The sequence below is a fragment of the Clinocottus analis genome, unplaced genomic scaffold (genome assembly GCF_023055335.1).
Source record: "Clinocottus analis isolate CAN_PGR_092001 unplaced genomic scaffold, fCliAna1.0.p SCAF_19, whole genome shotgun sequence".
NCBI lineage: Eukaryota > Metazoa > Chordata > Actinopteri > Perciformes > Cottidae > Clinocottus > Clinocottus analis.
The window spans coordinates 9,985,045-9,998,775 of NW_027175920.1; the positions used below are offsets into that span (position 1 = coordinate 9,985,045).

The following is a 13,731-nucleotide window of genomic DNA, read 5'->3' on the forward strand; positions in this document are numbered from 1 at the left end:
TCAATTTTAATAAAAAATATGTTTAGCTAGCAGGGTGTTTAAGTCATTATGATATGTTCGCATGGGATCACATATTGTATGTTACTTGGCACTCACCAGTAGGCGTTATACTGGATTATGGGGATGGGCATTGCAGAACATGTTTTTTTGATTCACTAACCCCAGAAGATGGCATTAAATCATGAATAAGTATGCCAGCTTCCTTTAAACAAACATGAACAGAACAAAAGTGTAAAGTGCCTTTTGCAAAATAAATGAAATATCAGCAAGATATTTTATTTTATTTCATCAACATGTTTTACCTGCTTTAAATATCTGCAGACAATTAGCCTTCTATGTAACTCTTGGTGGTGCAGGTTCGAGCACATGCTGTACAACAAACCTATATCATATCTGTTGAGCGCATTTTATTAAATTTTATGTACCTCGTGACAAAGGTGACTCACTTGGCCAAGTCTATTTCCTTAGTATTTCGCCCTTTTGTATTGTGCATGTATATGGCGTACTAAAAAGCTTTCGGATGGAAAGGAAACAAGACGGAGCCAGCCAAAGTCGGCCTCACCAAGTTTGGACGATGTTGCTTGCCGTACTGAGCTGACAGCCGGGTCCTGTGTTAGTTTGACTTGCTTCACGTTTGTGCGAGGTAGACTCTTTCCTCAAATATCCCCCAGAATGGCTTTTCAGTGTCAACGAGACTGCTATATGAAAGAGGTATGAAGCTGTTTCATAACAATTTAATAGCGCTGCACTTTAAATAGCGTGCAAAACACCACATGTACCATTCATTTTCTGCTGAGATGATTAGCATGGTTGCTAACTACAGTAGGAGTACAGTCTATCTATGCGAGCACGAGCGCGTTACCCACTAACTCACGTTACTGTCACATTTATTTTAGGGCATTGCACGTTTGGTTTTTGTTGAGTTGCATAATGTTGTAACGTAAAAACGTCATTGCAGCTAAATGTGTACTTATAGCTGTCGTCAACGTCAAGATGTATAATCAGACTGACATCTGATCGTCCTGCACGGTTGTTTACATGTCCTCATTGTTTTCCTTTTAGTTTGTTACCTCTGTAGTATCCTGCTGCCCAGCTGTGCTCAAACATGAAGTCAATGGAAAGAAAGAAACTCTCAAGGGCTTCAATGTAAAGCTCCAAGACACCATCTTGTTTCCTGAAGGAGGCGGCCAAGTAAGACTTTACTACTACCAAGTGATCACTGCATGTGTAAATACATATTCTTGTGACTCAGTTACACGTTGTTTGTGTCAGAAGTAATGTAAAGTAATCAAAAAGCCACACTACATTTGACTGTTGTCCTCCTTCAGCCAGATGACCACGGGCTGATTGGAGATGTCCCAGTCTTGAGGGTGACTCGGCAGGGACCTGACGCCGTACACTTTGTGGCCTCACCTCTGGAGGTGGGTCAGGAGGTGCAGGTGAAGGTGGACTGGGAGAGGAGGTTTGACCACATGCAGCAACACTCAGGTGAGTTTCTTAACACCAAACGCCAGGCACTGTTGTATATTTATATAACACACTTGCTCTAAGCTGCAATTGTTTTCTTCCTGTTTCTTAGGTCAGCATTTGATATCAGCTTTGGCAGAAAACCTTTTTGGATACAAGACCACATCCTGGTATATTACCACTGCACTGTGCCATTTCCCTGTAACCATAAAAACTTGTGTATTTACCTCTCTTCTCTGTTTTGCTTTTGTTTCTCAGGGAACTGGGGCGTCAGAGAGCCAACATTGAACTGGACACTCCCTCTGTGAAGCCTGGCCAGCTTCAAGCTCTGGAGGAAGCCCTGAACGAAAAGATCAGAGTCCATATACCCGTCACCGTCCAGCTCCTCTCTATAGATGATCCTGCTGTGGAAAAGGTGCATTTACTGATATTACTGGTGCTAAAGTACAGTCCTCTTCTGTGCATTTAATTCAGGTTTTATATTGTTTCAACACTTCTTTTAAATGTACTATGTCTATAAAAATATTGTACTTCTTTAGTTGGTCACATGAGATGTGTGTTCATTTTATATTAACAGGTGAGGAGTCGAGGGCTGCCAGACGACCTCGCGTGGCCAATACGGATCATTGATATCGAGGGCGTTGATGCCAACATGTGCTGTGGAACTCATGTGTCTAACCTCAGTGAATTACAGGTATAACTTCACACATGCATGCAGACATACAAGCACTTAGGTTGTCCTCTTCTGAGGTTTACATATTATATACAATTCAAACGTGTGTTCATGTCATAATTGTAACATTTCTCTTTATCTGAATTTTAGGTAATAAAGCTACTGGCAACTGAGAAAGGAAAGAAAAACAAAACCAACCTGATCTTCCTGGTAGGAAACAGGGTTTTGAAGTATGCTGAGAAAAGCCACAGCACAGAGCGATCACTGGTGTCGCTCCTGCAGTAAGTCTAAATCATCAACATATCACTGATATGAAGTCAACTCATTCTTGGAGTTTTAAGTGGGGGAAAAAAAATCTACTTTGTTTCACAGAACTGGACCAGAGGAGCACGTTGATCACGTTGAGAAGTTGCAGAAGTCTGTTAAACTACTAAACAAAGTGTGAACATTTGATTTCTTCTCTATATGTGATTCGAGTATCCATTTTGACAAGCATTGTGTCACATAATGCGTTTGCTGCTGCATAACACTCTGCACATACACACCCTAACTATCATGAACATATCTTGGCAGACTAACCTGAGCCTGCTGCGAGACATGGCTGCTCTCATCACTCAGAACTTTAAGGACAACCCCCAGAGAGGCAACTTCTTCAGCTACCACAAGTAAGAGACTTTTAAGTTGAGAGCTTGTTTGTGAGTACAGCGATATCAGTATTTCAGAAAAAAATGGTCTTTTTCTGTCTACAGAAAAGAGGGTGACAATGAGTTTATGAATATTATTGCCAAGGAAATTAACACTGAGGTAAGTTTTTGACCTGACTGCTTACTTCTTGGTATTAGCTGTTAAATGTTTTTGTTAAGCCTTGTTTCATCTGCTCTTAGGAAACTTTGGTTTTCCTGACTGTTGGAGAGGAGAAGGGACCCATTTTGTTTCTACTTGCTGGACCCAGTGGACTAGTGGCTGAGTTGGGGCCGCGGTAAGAGACTCGACCACATTTATTTAGCCTTAAATTAGAATGGCACTATAGGATTTCCATGTGCTCTCCCCAGGGTGTTAGAGATGCTCCAAGGGAAGGGAGCAGGAAAAAACGGACGTTTCCAAGGAAAAGCCAACAGCCTGGCTCGGAGAGGGGAGGTGGAGGCTTTCCTGCAGCAGCACTGCAAACATCTCACCTCAGATGAATGAACTCAATGTTTTATTACAAATACATTTCTTAGAGAAACAATACATTTAAAAACGGCAGTAATGAAAGCTAATTTCTGTGATAATCTATATTATTGGCACTTTAAAATTGTTCTGTACCATTTTTATTAATTTAAAACTTGTCTGTCAAATTTGATTTTGTAATTTCATTCAAGTCGTTTTCATATTTTGGGGCTGTCATTGCCCGACTCAAGGCACCTCAGTTTAAGTGCTGCTACTTTGTTTGCTGTATTGTTCACAACTTATTAGACAATGAACACAACACCAGTTGAATAATGTTGTCATTTTAATTACAAAAATGTAACATACAAAGACAGACACAGTAAACATCGGGGTTCATAGCAGAAGCCTTAATTAGTTTTTGGCAGAGGGCGAGACACAAAACCTTTGTACATTGTAATAATTGCTACCTTGGGGAAACTTTTCATATAGTAATTATTTATAATGCCAAAAACACCTAGTGAAAACACCTTACAATAATGTGTGATATTATACAACATAACCGTTAAATGCAGCCTCAAAACCCCCAAAGAGATGAATTTGTTGCACTCAGTTTTACCACCAAATAAACACGCTTACGAATCGATCACAGAACGGTGGGGATTAAACTGTACAGGGGGTTCTAGTTTCATGCGTGTGATAAAAGTAGTGTTGGAAACATCACAAATGTATTGCTCAAGAGTCTATCACAGTTTAGCAGCGTAGCGTTAGTGGTAGAATATGATCGCATTGTGCAAGCACCCCATCCCCATTTAGACCTTTATAAAATACTATCAGGTAGTACAAAAAAGATTGAGATTGTTTGGCAGTAGTGTGATCGTGTAGAAATTGAGACTTTTCAGTTCTACTGCTCCAGGTTTATTGTAGAGGTTTCACGATCTTCATTGAGATATAGTTCTGGAAAAGACCAAAGAGAACATAAATTACTGATTCGCACGCAGCATCACATCCTCACCTGCCACATAATGGTGAACATTTGTGTGTATTTGGAACCACTGCATGAACTTTGAGTTATAGCAGCTGGACCAAATTAAGTCAGATTATGATCTGTCCTTACCGGTAAAGAGTACAAGAGGATGCCGATGAAGAGCAACACAATGGTGAGGAGGATGAGTCCGATAAAGAGGCACCTGAACCTTCTCCACACAATGAACTTCATGGTCTTGCATGGGTTGGTGAACCAAAAGAAGGATGTTTCTGGACGGCTGAGGGTTGTGGAAAATTAAAGACATTTTGCACTTGTTTATTTTACAGCATTTTAACGAGTAGTTAAGAAACATGATTGGGAAACATTTTTAATAGGTTCAATTTGCAGAGTTTAGTTTCACAGTCCCAGTCTGGGTTCGTACTTGGGAGGGTCCAGTTTTGGGTTCATGTTGGGGTCGTCCCTGCCCTTTCCTGCAGGTTTCTCATCTGCTTCTGCCTCACCTACAATCTCCAGTGTCATCTCCACCTTTCCCTGCAAGCACAAGACGAGCAGACATGGTGAGCAACATACTGTATAACAACGCAATGACAAAGATCTGGGGGCACGTACAGAATATTCAAATGAAGCAGAATCTAGTCAAACTTTTTCAGGCGTAATGAATATGAAATGAGTGTTAATTTGTGGAAACCCAGTTGACCAATAAGAACCACGCTGAGATGCAGGAGCAGGAATTATTTCATTCCTTTTAAATGATCTAAAACAGTATTCAGCCAACAATGATCCTTAATTCTTGCAAAGAGTCTACTGCTGGGTTTTAAGCGACTTTGCTTCTCATCCATTTCATTGCCGTTTAGTTTGCTAAATAGTTTGACCAAGTCACTTAACCTAAAAAAAATAAAAATAAAAAAGCATCCATATTTGTGTGTACTTTCTATTCATACTTACGCCCAGGACCTTCTGTCCATCCTGTTCAATAGAACACGGCCACCAGCCTCTCACTGACTTCTGAGCAAACAGAGACTTGGCTTGCTCTGGTTTTTGTGGAGCTCCAATTTCCAAGTCCTCCATCATCTTCAGAGAGCACTTCTCTGGGGTCTTTGCAGGAGCAACCAGGTTACGCAGATCCAGCTCCAGAGTGCCTGGGATTGCAGAGCATTATACCATCAAGGGACAGGGTTTGCAAATGGGAAGCTAGAAAGAATAAAAATAAGTTTTAAATGGTTAACTCGAAATGAAGCATCTCACCAAGGTAATCATCCAGTGAGAATTTGTCGTTATCCCATATCTGGACAATAAATTTGGGGGGAATCCTGAACTCTGTTTTGTCAAGACTCCAGAATTGCTCCTGTTGAAGAAAAGAAAACAGGAAAACATGTTTTAGATTTGCCATTTTAACAACATAGGCTGTATTTTCAAATCTGTACAGCATGGTTTGAAGCCAATTGTTTATTAATTCAGAAACGCCTCACCTTCTTGGAAACCAGGCAGAGTTGTTCAGCTGGCAGGTACTCAAAGTCAAAGACGAGCCTCCAGTTAAAGTTGCCATCTCCGTCCAGAGACCTGTAGTGGACGTCAGTCTTCTGCTTGTTCTCCTCCATGCCTGGCATCCAGCTGACAGCGGGAACAACAGTCGTGAGCATTCATTCATTGTCTTGTTCCAACTGGTTCCACATAAACTTTGACTACACACATTTGCTTTTATAATACAATAAATGTAAATCAGCTAAAAAAAAAAAAAAAAGGGATTTTAGAAATTGCTGCCGATGAGAAAAAGCATTAAAGAACGGGCAAAAAGAGTCACAATATATTTAAATAAAGTAAAAGGCATTAACCCACCATCAGTATAGCTATACGATAGCTTAAGTGTCAAATTAATATTTCACCAATGCAATTGACAAAGTCAAACATTTGACTTACCCTTTGACATAGATGTCACTCATGCGCTCTCCTGTGATGCTGGCCTCATCCAAAGTCACGTCTGTGGTGTTCCAGATGACTGCACGCAGGATATACCTGACAATTCAAAAGCAGCAGGCATTAACACCGCGACCTCTAATGTGACACACTGAATCGCCGCACAGCACTCACTTCTTAGGCTTGCGTGGCGTGATGTCAAAGGGAGGTCCAGGGACGCCGATGATTTTGGGGAAAACATCCACCCACATCTGAAGCTGCCCCTAAATGAACACATTCAGGTTTTACTAAATGGCTGCAGGAGGGTGAATGTGGACGGAGACTAAATGTTTGAGCTGTGACTTCTAACCTGAGAGACATTGGGCTGGAAGGAGCTGTAAAGGGTCCTGGTCTCCACATGTTCAGGGACAAGTCCCTGTTTTCTGAGCACGTGCAGACAGAGGCGTTCCCGGGCCGGACCAAGGTGCTCATGAATTTCCTTGTTGTTCTCTGGACGTGAAAACAAGACGCAGCTTAATTAGTCAAATCACATGTGGGAAAAGAATGAGACAATAAATGTGACATTTAATGGCTTTCAGGACGGCAATGTCTGTTGATCCACTTTGATCCAGACAGTACAACATTTTACGTTGAGATATTTTAGTCAAGTGAAGGATGAAACCGAGCAACCCTGGTGATCCCGCGATTTTTACTTTCGCACAACCGGCATGTTTTTTGTGATTATTTCTTCAACTTTGGATCCATTGCCAAGAAATATGGTCGAGACATGCATGTACCCCTTAAAATGAATACTAACTTTTAAGATCCTGACTTTCGTCCCCTCTCATTATCAGTTAAATACTTTAGTTGTTGACCAAATACTTAAAACTAATGACATTTCCACCAGCCTCGGCTATACTTTGTTTAGTTCTACCTAGCAAACGTTGGCACGTTAACATACATGTTAGCGTCGTCATTGTGAATGCATTGTTGTGCCAAAATACAGCCTCGGAGCTGCTAGCGTGGCTGTAGACGCTTCTTGTTGTCAGATACATACTTTGAAGCTTGCTGATATATTAGCTTGCTGATATATTGCATCTATATTACGTCATTACAATTAGTGGACAACCGATCATGCCCTGGAATTTAGATGAAGCTGCCCATTCATGGTTGGGTCAACCACTACAGCTTAGCCTGAGCAGATACAATGTAGATGTAGTTGGAGCGTGCCACAAAGTATCTGCTCTTTGCTTGAATGAGTGTCGGATTCATACGTTAGGTCAGGACTGGAGAATGAGGTCGGCTGCCAAACAATTATACAACTTTCATAAATAGGTTCATCGAACTTTTGGCTCATTTTTACTGAGATTGAATAACTGAAAGTGACCTGCGAGCCACTAAAACTTGAGCCACTGGTGTACAGTGTTGCAAGTCCTATCACCAATAGAGTGATGACAAATGACTAAAGTGAATTTGTTGAATGGTTGTAAATACAATCATTCTACTGATGAGTCACACACACACACAATTATATTTTAAACCTTACCAAACTGAGCCAGTGTGTATTCTTTGCCATTGAAGACCATTGATGTGCCGTTGTCCTCCGTCCTGGGTTTGGACAGGCCTTTTAGACGAGCCAGGTGTTCCAGGACCTCTGACGGCTTCAGCTGGTCCCGCCACTTGTTGATACCAGAACTGAGATAAAAAAACAGAAATATAAGTAAAGATCACGAACGCAAGTCTTTAGGTACGTTACCTGAAGTTTTCCCCGTCAAGGTGTTTCCTTACATGCAGTAGCTTTGAGGCAGGCCGCAGTAGGAGTTGTATCGGGACAGGGAGCGGTTCTCCAGGTCTATCACTGTCTCGCCGACCTTCTCGTCGCGGCTCAGGAGATCATAATCATAGACGGAGATTTTCAGATCCTTGTCCTGGGGCAGGAAACATCCCATCTCAAACATCCTAAGCAAAGCAAAAAATATACGTTTGATAAACCGTTCAAGGAAATATGGCCTGTAATATTAACATACATTTATCATTGCTTAAAGTAGTACCTTCCAAACACAGGGCCCGTGGTGTTAGGTATGTAATTGTCTCTGTCATCAATCGTGTTCTTACCCAGAGATATCTTTATGTATGGATCACACTGAGCAGGAGAGAGAGAACACAAGTTCAAGCAGAACTGATTGCGCTACGTGTGTGGAAACGTGTTGCTTTTATTCCTGCAAATTAAAATACAATGTCATTCTCACTCGGCCATTATTGTCTTTGGGCTGCAGGTCTATGCCCCGGACCACATAAATCCTGACCAGACACTCCTGAGGTCTACTCTCTGGCAGCTCTCTGAACTGACGGGGAGGGGGAGTAACACCCGGGTCGTCTGGCAGAGCGTACACCTTGAATGAGCCCTGCAGGTACAAGAACACACAGACACACACAAGCTTAAGCACCGTCCTGAGCTGAGGAGATTCAGCTCGTTTCGCAGCTTTATTTTGGATAGATTCTGATCTAGTGTTATTGTTCTGTATGGTGTCAAACTACCTTTAACTCTCCAACCACAGAGGGGTCAGTGTCCCCATTTTCATTCTTGCCCCGCTGCAGTTTGAAGGTGCAGCAGAAATCAGTCAGCCCTTTAAACTCTGGGACGTCCTCAAGTTCGTGTTTATACACCTGATGATGCACATATGAAGTCAAGTCATTTACAACACTTGGTGGGGATTACAGACATGCAACAAACCAAAGTAGAAAGACTTGTGTGTAAGAAGAAATTAAGCCAACTTACTTTGAGGGTGTCATATCCTTTTTTGAGGTAAGGGCCACATTTCTGATGGTCTCCAGTTGAAGCGTAGAATTTACTCCACCAATCGACTGTCTCTTTTTCCTGAATATAGAATTGCTCATTGTGAAACTTCATATGGGCGAGTGAAAGCGTGGGTGATTGAGTTTGTGGGCGAGTGAGTTTGAAAGTGAGTTAGGGAGTGCGTTAGGGAGTGCGTTAGGGAGTGAGTTAGGGAGTGAGTTAGGGAGTGAGTTAGGGAGTGAGTTAGGGAGTGAGTTAGGGAGTGAGTTAGGGAGTGAGTTAGGGAGTGAGTTAGGGAGTGAGTTAGGGAGTGAGTTTGTTAAATGTATTTGATGAAAGAATCTGAAATATCATTCATAGTCATTTACTCTCACCTTCTCTTCAAGCTTTGGGGAACGAAGATGTGACACAAAAAAAGAGAAATAAAAATACAGACACATACTTGTAACATATATGCAAAAAGGATGTACATCGAGTACATACAATAGGCTACACATATTGACAAGAAAGTTAAACAGCAAAGAAAGATTGATAAGGAGGTCCAGGTTGCAATTTAACGATTGGCAGCAAGTTGGAAAACAAGGGCGTAACAAAAGGGGCTGTGCAGAACGTGCAGCTGCGTTAAGGCCCCGGGCCTCTAGGGGACTCACTAACACGTCGGTCCCTCGACTTACAACATGGCACCACAAGTTTATTATGGGACCTGCCTTTGAGTTATGTATACAACAGTGGGGGGCCGTCAGGGCCTGCTAAGCCTTCTCTGCTGGCCTACACAGTATCAAAGCTAAAGCTTTTTTATAATATAAAAATATACAATATATATTTTTGTTATAGCTATTTCACAATGCAATTGTTTTTTACAAATACACCACATATATATATTTTTTTTCTCTCCCTATAAGCTTATTTTCTCATTGCATAACTCTTGTCTCCCTCTGTTGCTGTGCTTCAGCCTGCTGCTTCCATGCTGCTGGCCGCTGGGTTAAGACCGCTCGTCCATTCACATCTATTTTCTCTATGGAATAGACAGCGGTTTAAAATACATGGCGAGGTCTGCTAGCAGGGATCTGTATATCTGATTCCTCATAGAGACAAGGACCCTCAGCAGCAGTAGCACTCTGCAACAGCAGGTGGCGGTATGCACCTAATCAAGTTCGTTAGGAGCCACCATTTTTTAAGAAGAAGAAGCACCAGCAGCTTGCAGACTTTCCCTGTGCACATGGTGTATAACAGTGGGACCTGATGTCCTCCTCAGCCCCACGGCACATCCCACCCTGCTTGGCCACCCGAAGCTCGAGGGAAAAGCAGGTCTGAGTTAGCTCAAGAGCTAACTAGCAGGGGAGGGGACTATGGCCCAATCCCAATCGCTAAACGCCCACGTGCCTCTCTTTTTTTTTTTTTTACATCTCCATTCTTCCATTGGGTTTAACGTCACATTCATATGAACTGTGGGTAATTCCTTTAGGCAAAGTTGGTATCTAATGCTGACCTGGGTTAGGGTTCATAAAGGACTCAAAATGTCTGCCAGAGAGTCTTCAATCACTCGACAATTTGAGAATGGGACACTCCTAAGCCCTCACGGACTTCGCGGTAGCGCGTCTCAAAGTCCGTGAGTCCGTAAGGGTGGAGATTGAGATTGGGCCTTTGACTCAGACAGTGAAGGCGTAGGTAGTTAATCCACGGCCCGCCACTGGTATACAATATTAATGCAATGGGCTCATTTGTCTCTGACGAGGTAACATCACTAGCATCGTGTCTAAAGCTCACTAATAACAAGTTACATCTTGTTTGTTCAACGGACAAACAAAGCGGAACAACTCAAGAGTAGAAAATAAATTGATTTAACACATTCAATTAGTGAGCTTCAACAAAAACTAAACTGTAAACCATTTATTTTCTTTATTTTAAGCTAATCAGCTGCTGGTAGGAGGCTCATATTTAGCATAACATCATCAAAGGGTCTAGTATCTCTTTAAACTCTTGCTCGGAAATTAAAGAAATACATTTCTCAAAATGTCTAACTTTTGCTTGGAGTAAAATATTAGAAACTGTACTTTTAGCAAAAACTACTTTAATGCAAAAATGTATGCCAGGGAGCCTAATCTGCTTCAGGGCCCATTTACATGTTGCACCCTTGCTGTGAAGAAAGGAGAGAGATCAAATGTGCTCATTAAAACAGTGTGAAATGAAGTCCAATCTGATTAATGGCTTTGTGATGTTATTATGCAGTCTTCGTAGAGCCTGCCGTGGCACTGTGGATTAAGTGATCTCAGCCTTCCTGTGTCATTGGTACCCAGCAGTGCAAATTAGAAAGCTATAATAAGTTACCATACATACAAAGTGGGAGGTAGGGGAGGCCATTTTGTCGAGAGCAGCTGACATGCTGTACATGAACTGTAAGCCAGAATAATCAAGCTCGTCAAATTTGACTAGCGAGCCAAATTATGCACTTTTTAGTGAGGAAACACGAGGAAACACGTTTTTTATGATAATTATTTAGTGAGAAAAATATAGTGTTGATAGGTTTTAGAGGAAGATTACCTGAACTTCGAGCAGTGGTCTCGTCTCCTCCATGTTAATAGCAAGATGTTTGGAAGGAGAAGCCATCAAAGCCACTGTAAAAAAAATGTGAGGAAAACATTAGAACAAGGCTTTCCATCTGAATTTAATAAGGTGGAAGTAATTTGCATTGATTTGTACGACTCCCTACTTTTGGAAGACATGGCTCCCTCTGCAGTGATGACATAGGGGTCACATCTGAACTGCTCCAGAGTGGTGATGGTGCATTGACCAACCACAGGCTTCCTGCCAAATGGACGGTGGTCAATCACCTTCAGCACAATGGGAGGCATGTACATCTCCTCCTTTGGAAGGAGCTGCATAGAAGTTGAGAGAGACAAGTTTACAGTTTTGTTTAAAAGCCCTTTGCCTTTTTTCCTCGTCAGGATTTTAGTCCCAAGAGATAAACATAGTTAATCATAATGCTGCTATTGACGTTGGCAGATATTATGTGCCGTCTGTAGTCACTTTAGACAAGCATTTGTTTGAGTTCCACACAACCCCAGCTTGTGTTACCCGAGAATTACCACTTTGATGAAGAGGACAGAGCTGGGGAAGTTGGGGCTCTTCTTCATGTTCTTGATGACAGCCGACTCCACCCTCTGCCCCCCACACTCCACCACCAGGCTGGGTGAAGACACCGAGGCCAGCTGGAACGGCTTCATGTTCCTCAGGCCCCATGCAAGAATCTGAACAGACCCACACACAGAGGTGATGGTAGAGACATTATACATCGGGTCGGTGTCTAAAAGCTGTACGTTACCTCCACAGCAGTGAGCTGCACCACAGGCCGGATGCCCTGAGGCACCATGTACAGGTTTCCAGCTCTCATTGAGGGCAAAAGGGGAAGATCTGACTCGTCTGACTGTAAAGACAGAGTATGGATTATGCAAACTTTTGTTTTTTTCCAGTACTTTTGTATTCATTTAATACTCTCAAATGTATGAAGAACATGACTTTGTGTTAAAATACTAAAAAGTGGCCAATTGTCCATTACTTTCAGGACAAACCTTGTCTTTAAGGATGAGTTCTGCTGCCAGCAGTGCCTCCCCCGCCTTTTGACCTTTCTGGATGATGGGGTACCACAGCAGTTTGGGCGTCTGATCCATGCCTGGATTCAACTTCACCAGTGGTGCGCAAACACTGCGGCCCAGCAGCTCATCCTTTCCCTGGATAGAAGATAACATCATGCCTGCTTGAGCTGAGAGACTTTTAGAAAAACATTACAGTTTCAGTTTAGAGGAAAGGTTTCCATAAGAAACAACACAAAAGAAAAGACAGTTCCCAGCATTGAAGTCTATTTTGAATATCAAGACCAGTAGAGGGCCAACAGACATTTTAGCTTTAAATAATTTCATTCATAGTTCCCAAAGTTTAAGTGAAATACGTGTCACTTTGTTCCCCACAATAGTAACTATATGCAATAATCCACAGTTCAATGTATTATAGGCTACATCTTGAAGTACTGACACCCCACATATTTAGTTGCAAATGCTTCTCCATGTACCACTTGGTCATTGTCGTAGAACTCCAGAACAACTTCAGGGGGGTGCTGAGCAACTTTCTGGGGGTCTCCAAAGATCTCCACATCATTGAAGATCAGAGTTTGATCCCAGGTCGGGTTCAGTGTTGCCTGCAACTTCTCTGTTGTCTTACTAACATGCAGGAAGGAGACATGTGCATACGGATCTGCAAAGAACAAAAAACATACATGTTAAATGGTCATCTTTTAAGATCCATCATTTCTGCAATGAGTAGAATCTCACCTGAAAAACTATCTTTGTCCATCGATGCCAAGTTCTGTGCCTGAAAGACGTAGACACGCAGATGGTACAAGTGTGATCCTGTCGAGAGGAAGTTAAAAATGTTTTTTTTTTTTAAAAAAAAGGAGAAATAAATCCATTTATGCATTTGTATGTGTATGATCATTCATCAGTTGAACTATCTGCATCACTCACTGTCAAAGGAGCAGGACACAGTGGGCGTGTTGGCACCAAACAGCTTGCTGGCATCGGATCCTTTCTCTTTCTCGTCAGTATCGATACCCTGCAGGAGAGTAAACCAGAAGAGTAAACCAAAGCGGATGTCTCAGAGCGTTAATGTGTTTATGAGTCACACACTGCCAAATAAAAACCTCCACCATAGCGCTGTAGATGTGTTTGATACATAAGTAAATATTTGGTGACATAAGTTCAGATCCGGTTCATG

General features: G+C 42.1%; 2 protein-coding genes across 5 annotated transcripts in view; one reads left to right on the forward strand and one right to left on the reverse strand.

Moving 5' to 3' along the window:
- Nucleotides 1-4,848, forward strand: part of LOC137790015 (alanyl-tRNA editing protein Aarsd1-like) — a 6,681-nt gene extending 1,833 nt beyond the window's left edge. The window contains exons 1-12 of one of the 3 annotated variants that reach the window (XM_068583947.1): nucleotides 605-711; nucleotides 1,063-1,191; nucleotides 1,329-1,488; nucleotides 1,580-1,637; nucleotides 1,726-1,882; nucleotides 2,045-2,161; nucleotides 2,291-2,421; nucleotides 2,513-2,579; nucleotides 2,714-2,805; nucleotides 2,890-2,944; nucleotides 3,025-3,119; nucleotides 3,193-4,848. In XM_068583947.1, coding sequence (XP_068440048.1) covers nucleotides 673-711; nucleotides 1,063-1,191; nucleotides 1,329-1,488; nucleotides 1,580-1,637; nucleotides 1,726-1,882; nucleotides 2,045-2,161; nucleotides 2,291-2,421; nucleotides 2,513-2,579; nucleotides 2,714-2,805; nucleotides 2,890-2,944; nucleotides 3,025-3,119; nucleotides 3,193-3,328 — 1,236 coding nt within the window. In that variant the 5' untranslated portion in view covers nucleotides 605-672 and the 3' untranslated portion in view covers nucleotides 3,329-4,848. Of the gene's footprint in view, nucleotides 30-604; nucleotides 712-1,062; nucleotides 1,192-1,328; nucleotides 1,489-1,579; nucleotides 1,638-1,725; nucleotides 1,883-2,044; nucleotides 2,162-2,290; nucleotides 2,422-2,512; nucleotides 2,580-2,713; nucleotides 2,806-2,889; nucleotides 2,945-3,024; nucleotides 3,120-3,192 lie in introns of those variants that run through there. The other 2 variants (XM_068583949.1, XM_068583948.1) reach the window with 2 other exon arrangements.
- LOC137790014 (myoferlin-like) overlaps nucleotides 3,615-13,731 on the reverse strand; it is a 25,024-nt gene continuing 14,907 nt past the window's right edge. For both annotated transcript variants that reach the window (XM_068583946.1, XM_068583944.1), the window contains 24 exons: nucleotides 13,482-13,569; nucleotides 13,290-13,367; nucleotides 13,031-13,212; nucleotides 12,534-12,692; nucleotides 12,287-12,388; nucleotides 12,051-12,212; nucleotides 11,675-11,840; nucleotides 11,506-11,579; nucleotides 9,339-9,350; nucleotides 8,947-9,045; nucleotides 8,706-8,834; nucleotides 8,417-8,572; nucleotides 8,219-8,310; nucleotides 7,956-8,126; nucleotides 7,714-7,862; nucleotides 6,538-6,677; nucleotides 6,363-6,451; nucleotides 6,192-6,287; nucleotides 5,744-5,885; nucleotides 5,520-5,619; nucleotides 5,220-5,413; nucleotides 4,696-4,805; nucleotides 4,404-4,551; nucleotides 3,615-4,243 (listed from right to left, as the gene is read on the reverse strand). In XM_068583946.1, coding sequence (XP_068440047.1) covers nucleotides 4,205-4,243; nucleotides 4,404-4,551; nucleotides 4,696-4,805; nucleotides 5,220-5,413; nucleotides 5,520-5,619; nucleotides 5,744-5,885; nucleotides 6,192-6,287; nucleotides 6,363-6,451; nucleotides 6,538-6,677; nucleotides 7,714-7,862; nucleotides 7,956-8,126; nucleotides 8,219-8,310; nucleotides 8,417-8,572; nucleotides 8,706-8,834; nucleotides 8,947-9,045; nucleotides 9,339-9,350; nucleotides 11,506-11,579; nucleotides 11,675-11,840; nucleotides 12,051-12,212; nucleotides 12,287-12,388; nucleotides 12,534-12,692; nucleotides 13,031-13,212; nucleotides 13,290-13,367; nucleotides 13,482-13,569 — 2,877 coding nt within the window. In that variant the 3' untranslated portion in view covers nucleotides 3,615-4,204. The remainder of the gene's footprint in view (nucleotides 4,244-4,403; nucleotides 4,552-4,695; nucleotides 4,806-5,219; nucleotides 5,414-5,519; nucleotides 5,620-5,743; nucleotides 5,886-6,191; nucleotides 6,288-6,362; nucleotides 6,452-6,537; nucleotides 6,678-7,713; nucleotides 7,863-7,955; nucleotides 8,127-8,218; nucleotides 8,311-8,416; nucleotides 8,573-8,705; nucleotides 8,835-8,946; nucleotides 9,046-9,338; nucleotides 9,351-11,505; nucleotides 11,580-11,674; nucleotides 11,841-12,050; nucleotides 12,213-12,286; nucleotides 12,389-12,533; nucleotides 12,693-13,030; nucleotides 13,213-13,289; nucleotides 13,368-13,481; nucleotides 13,570-13,731) is intronic.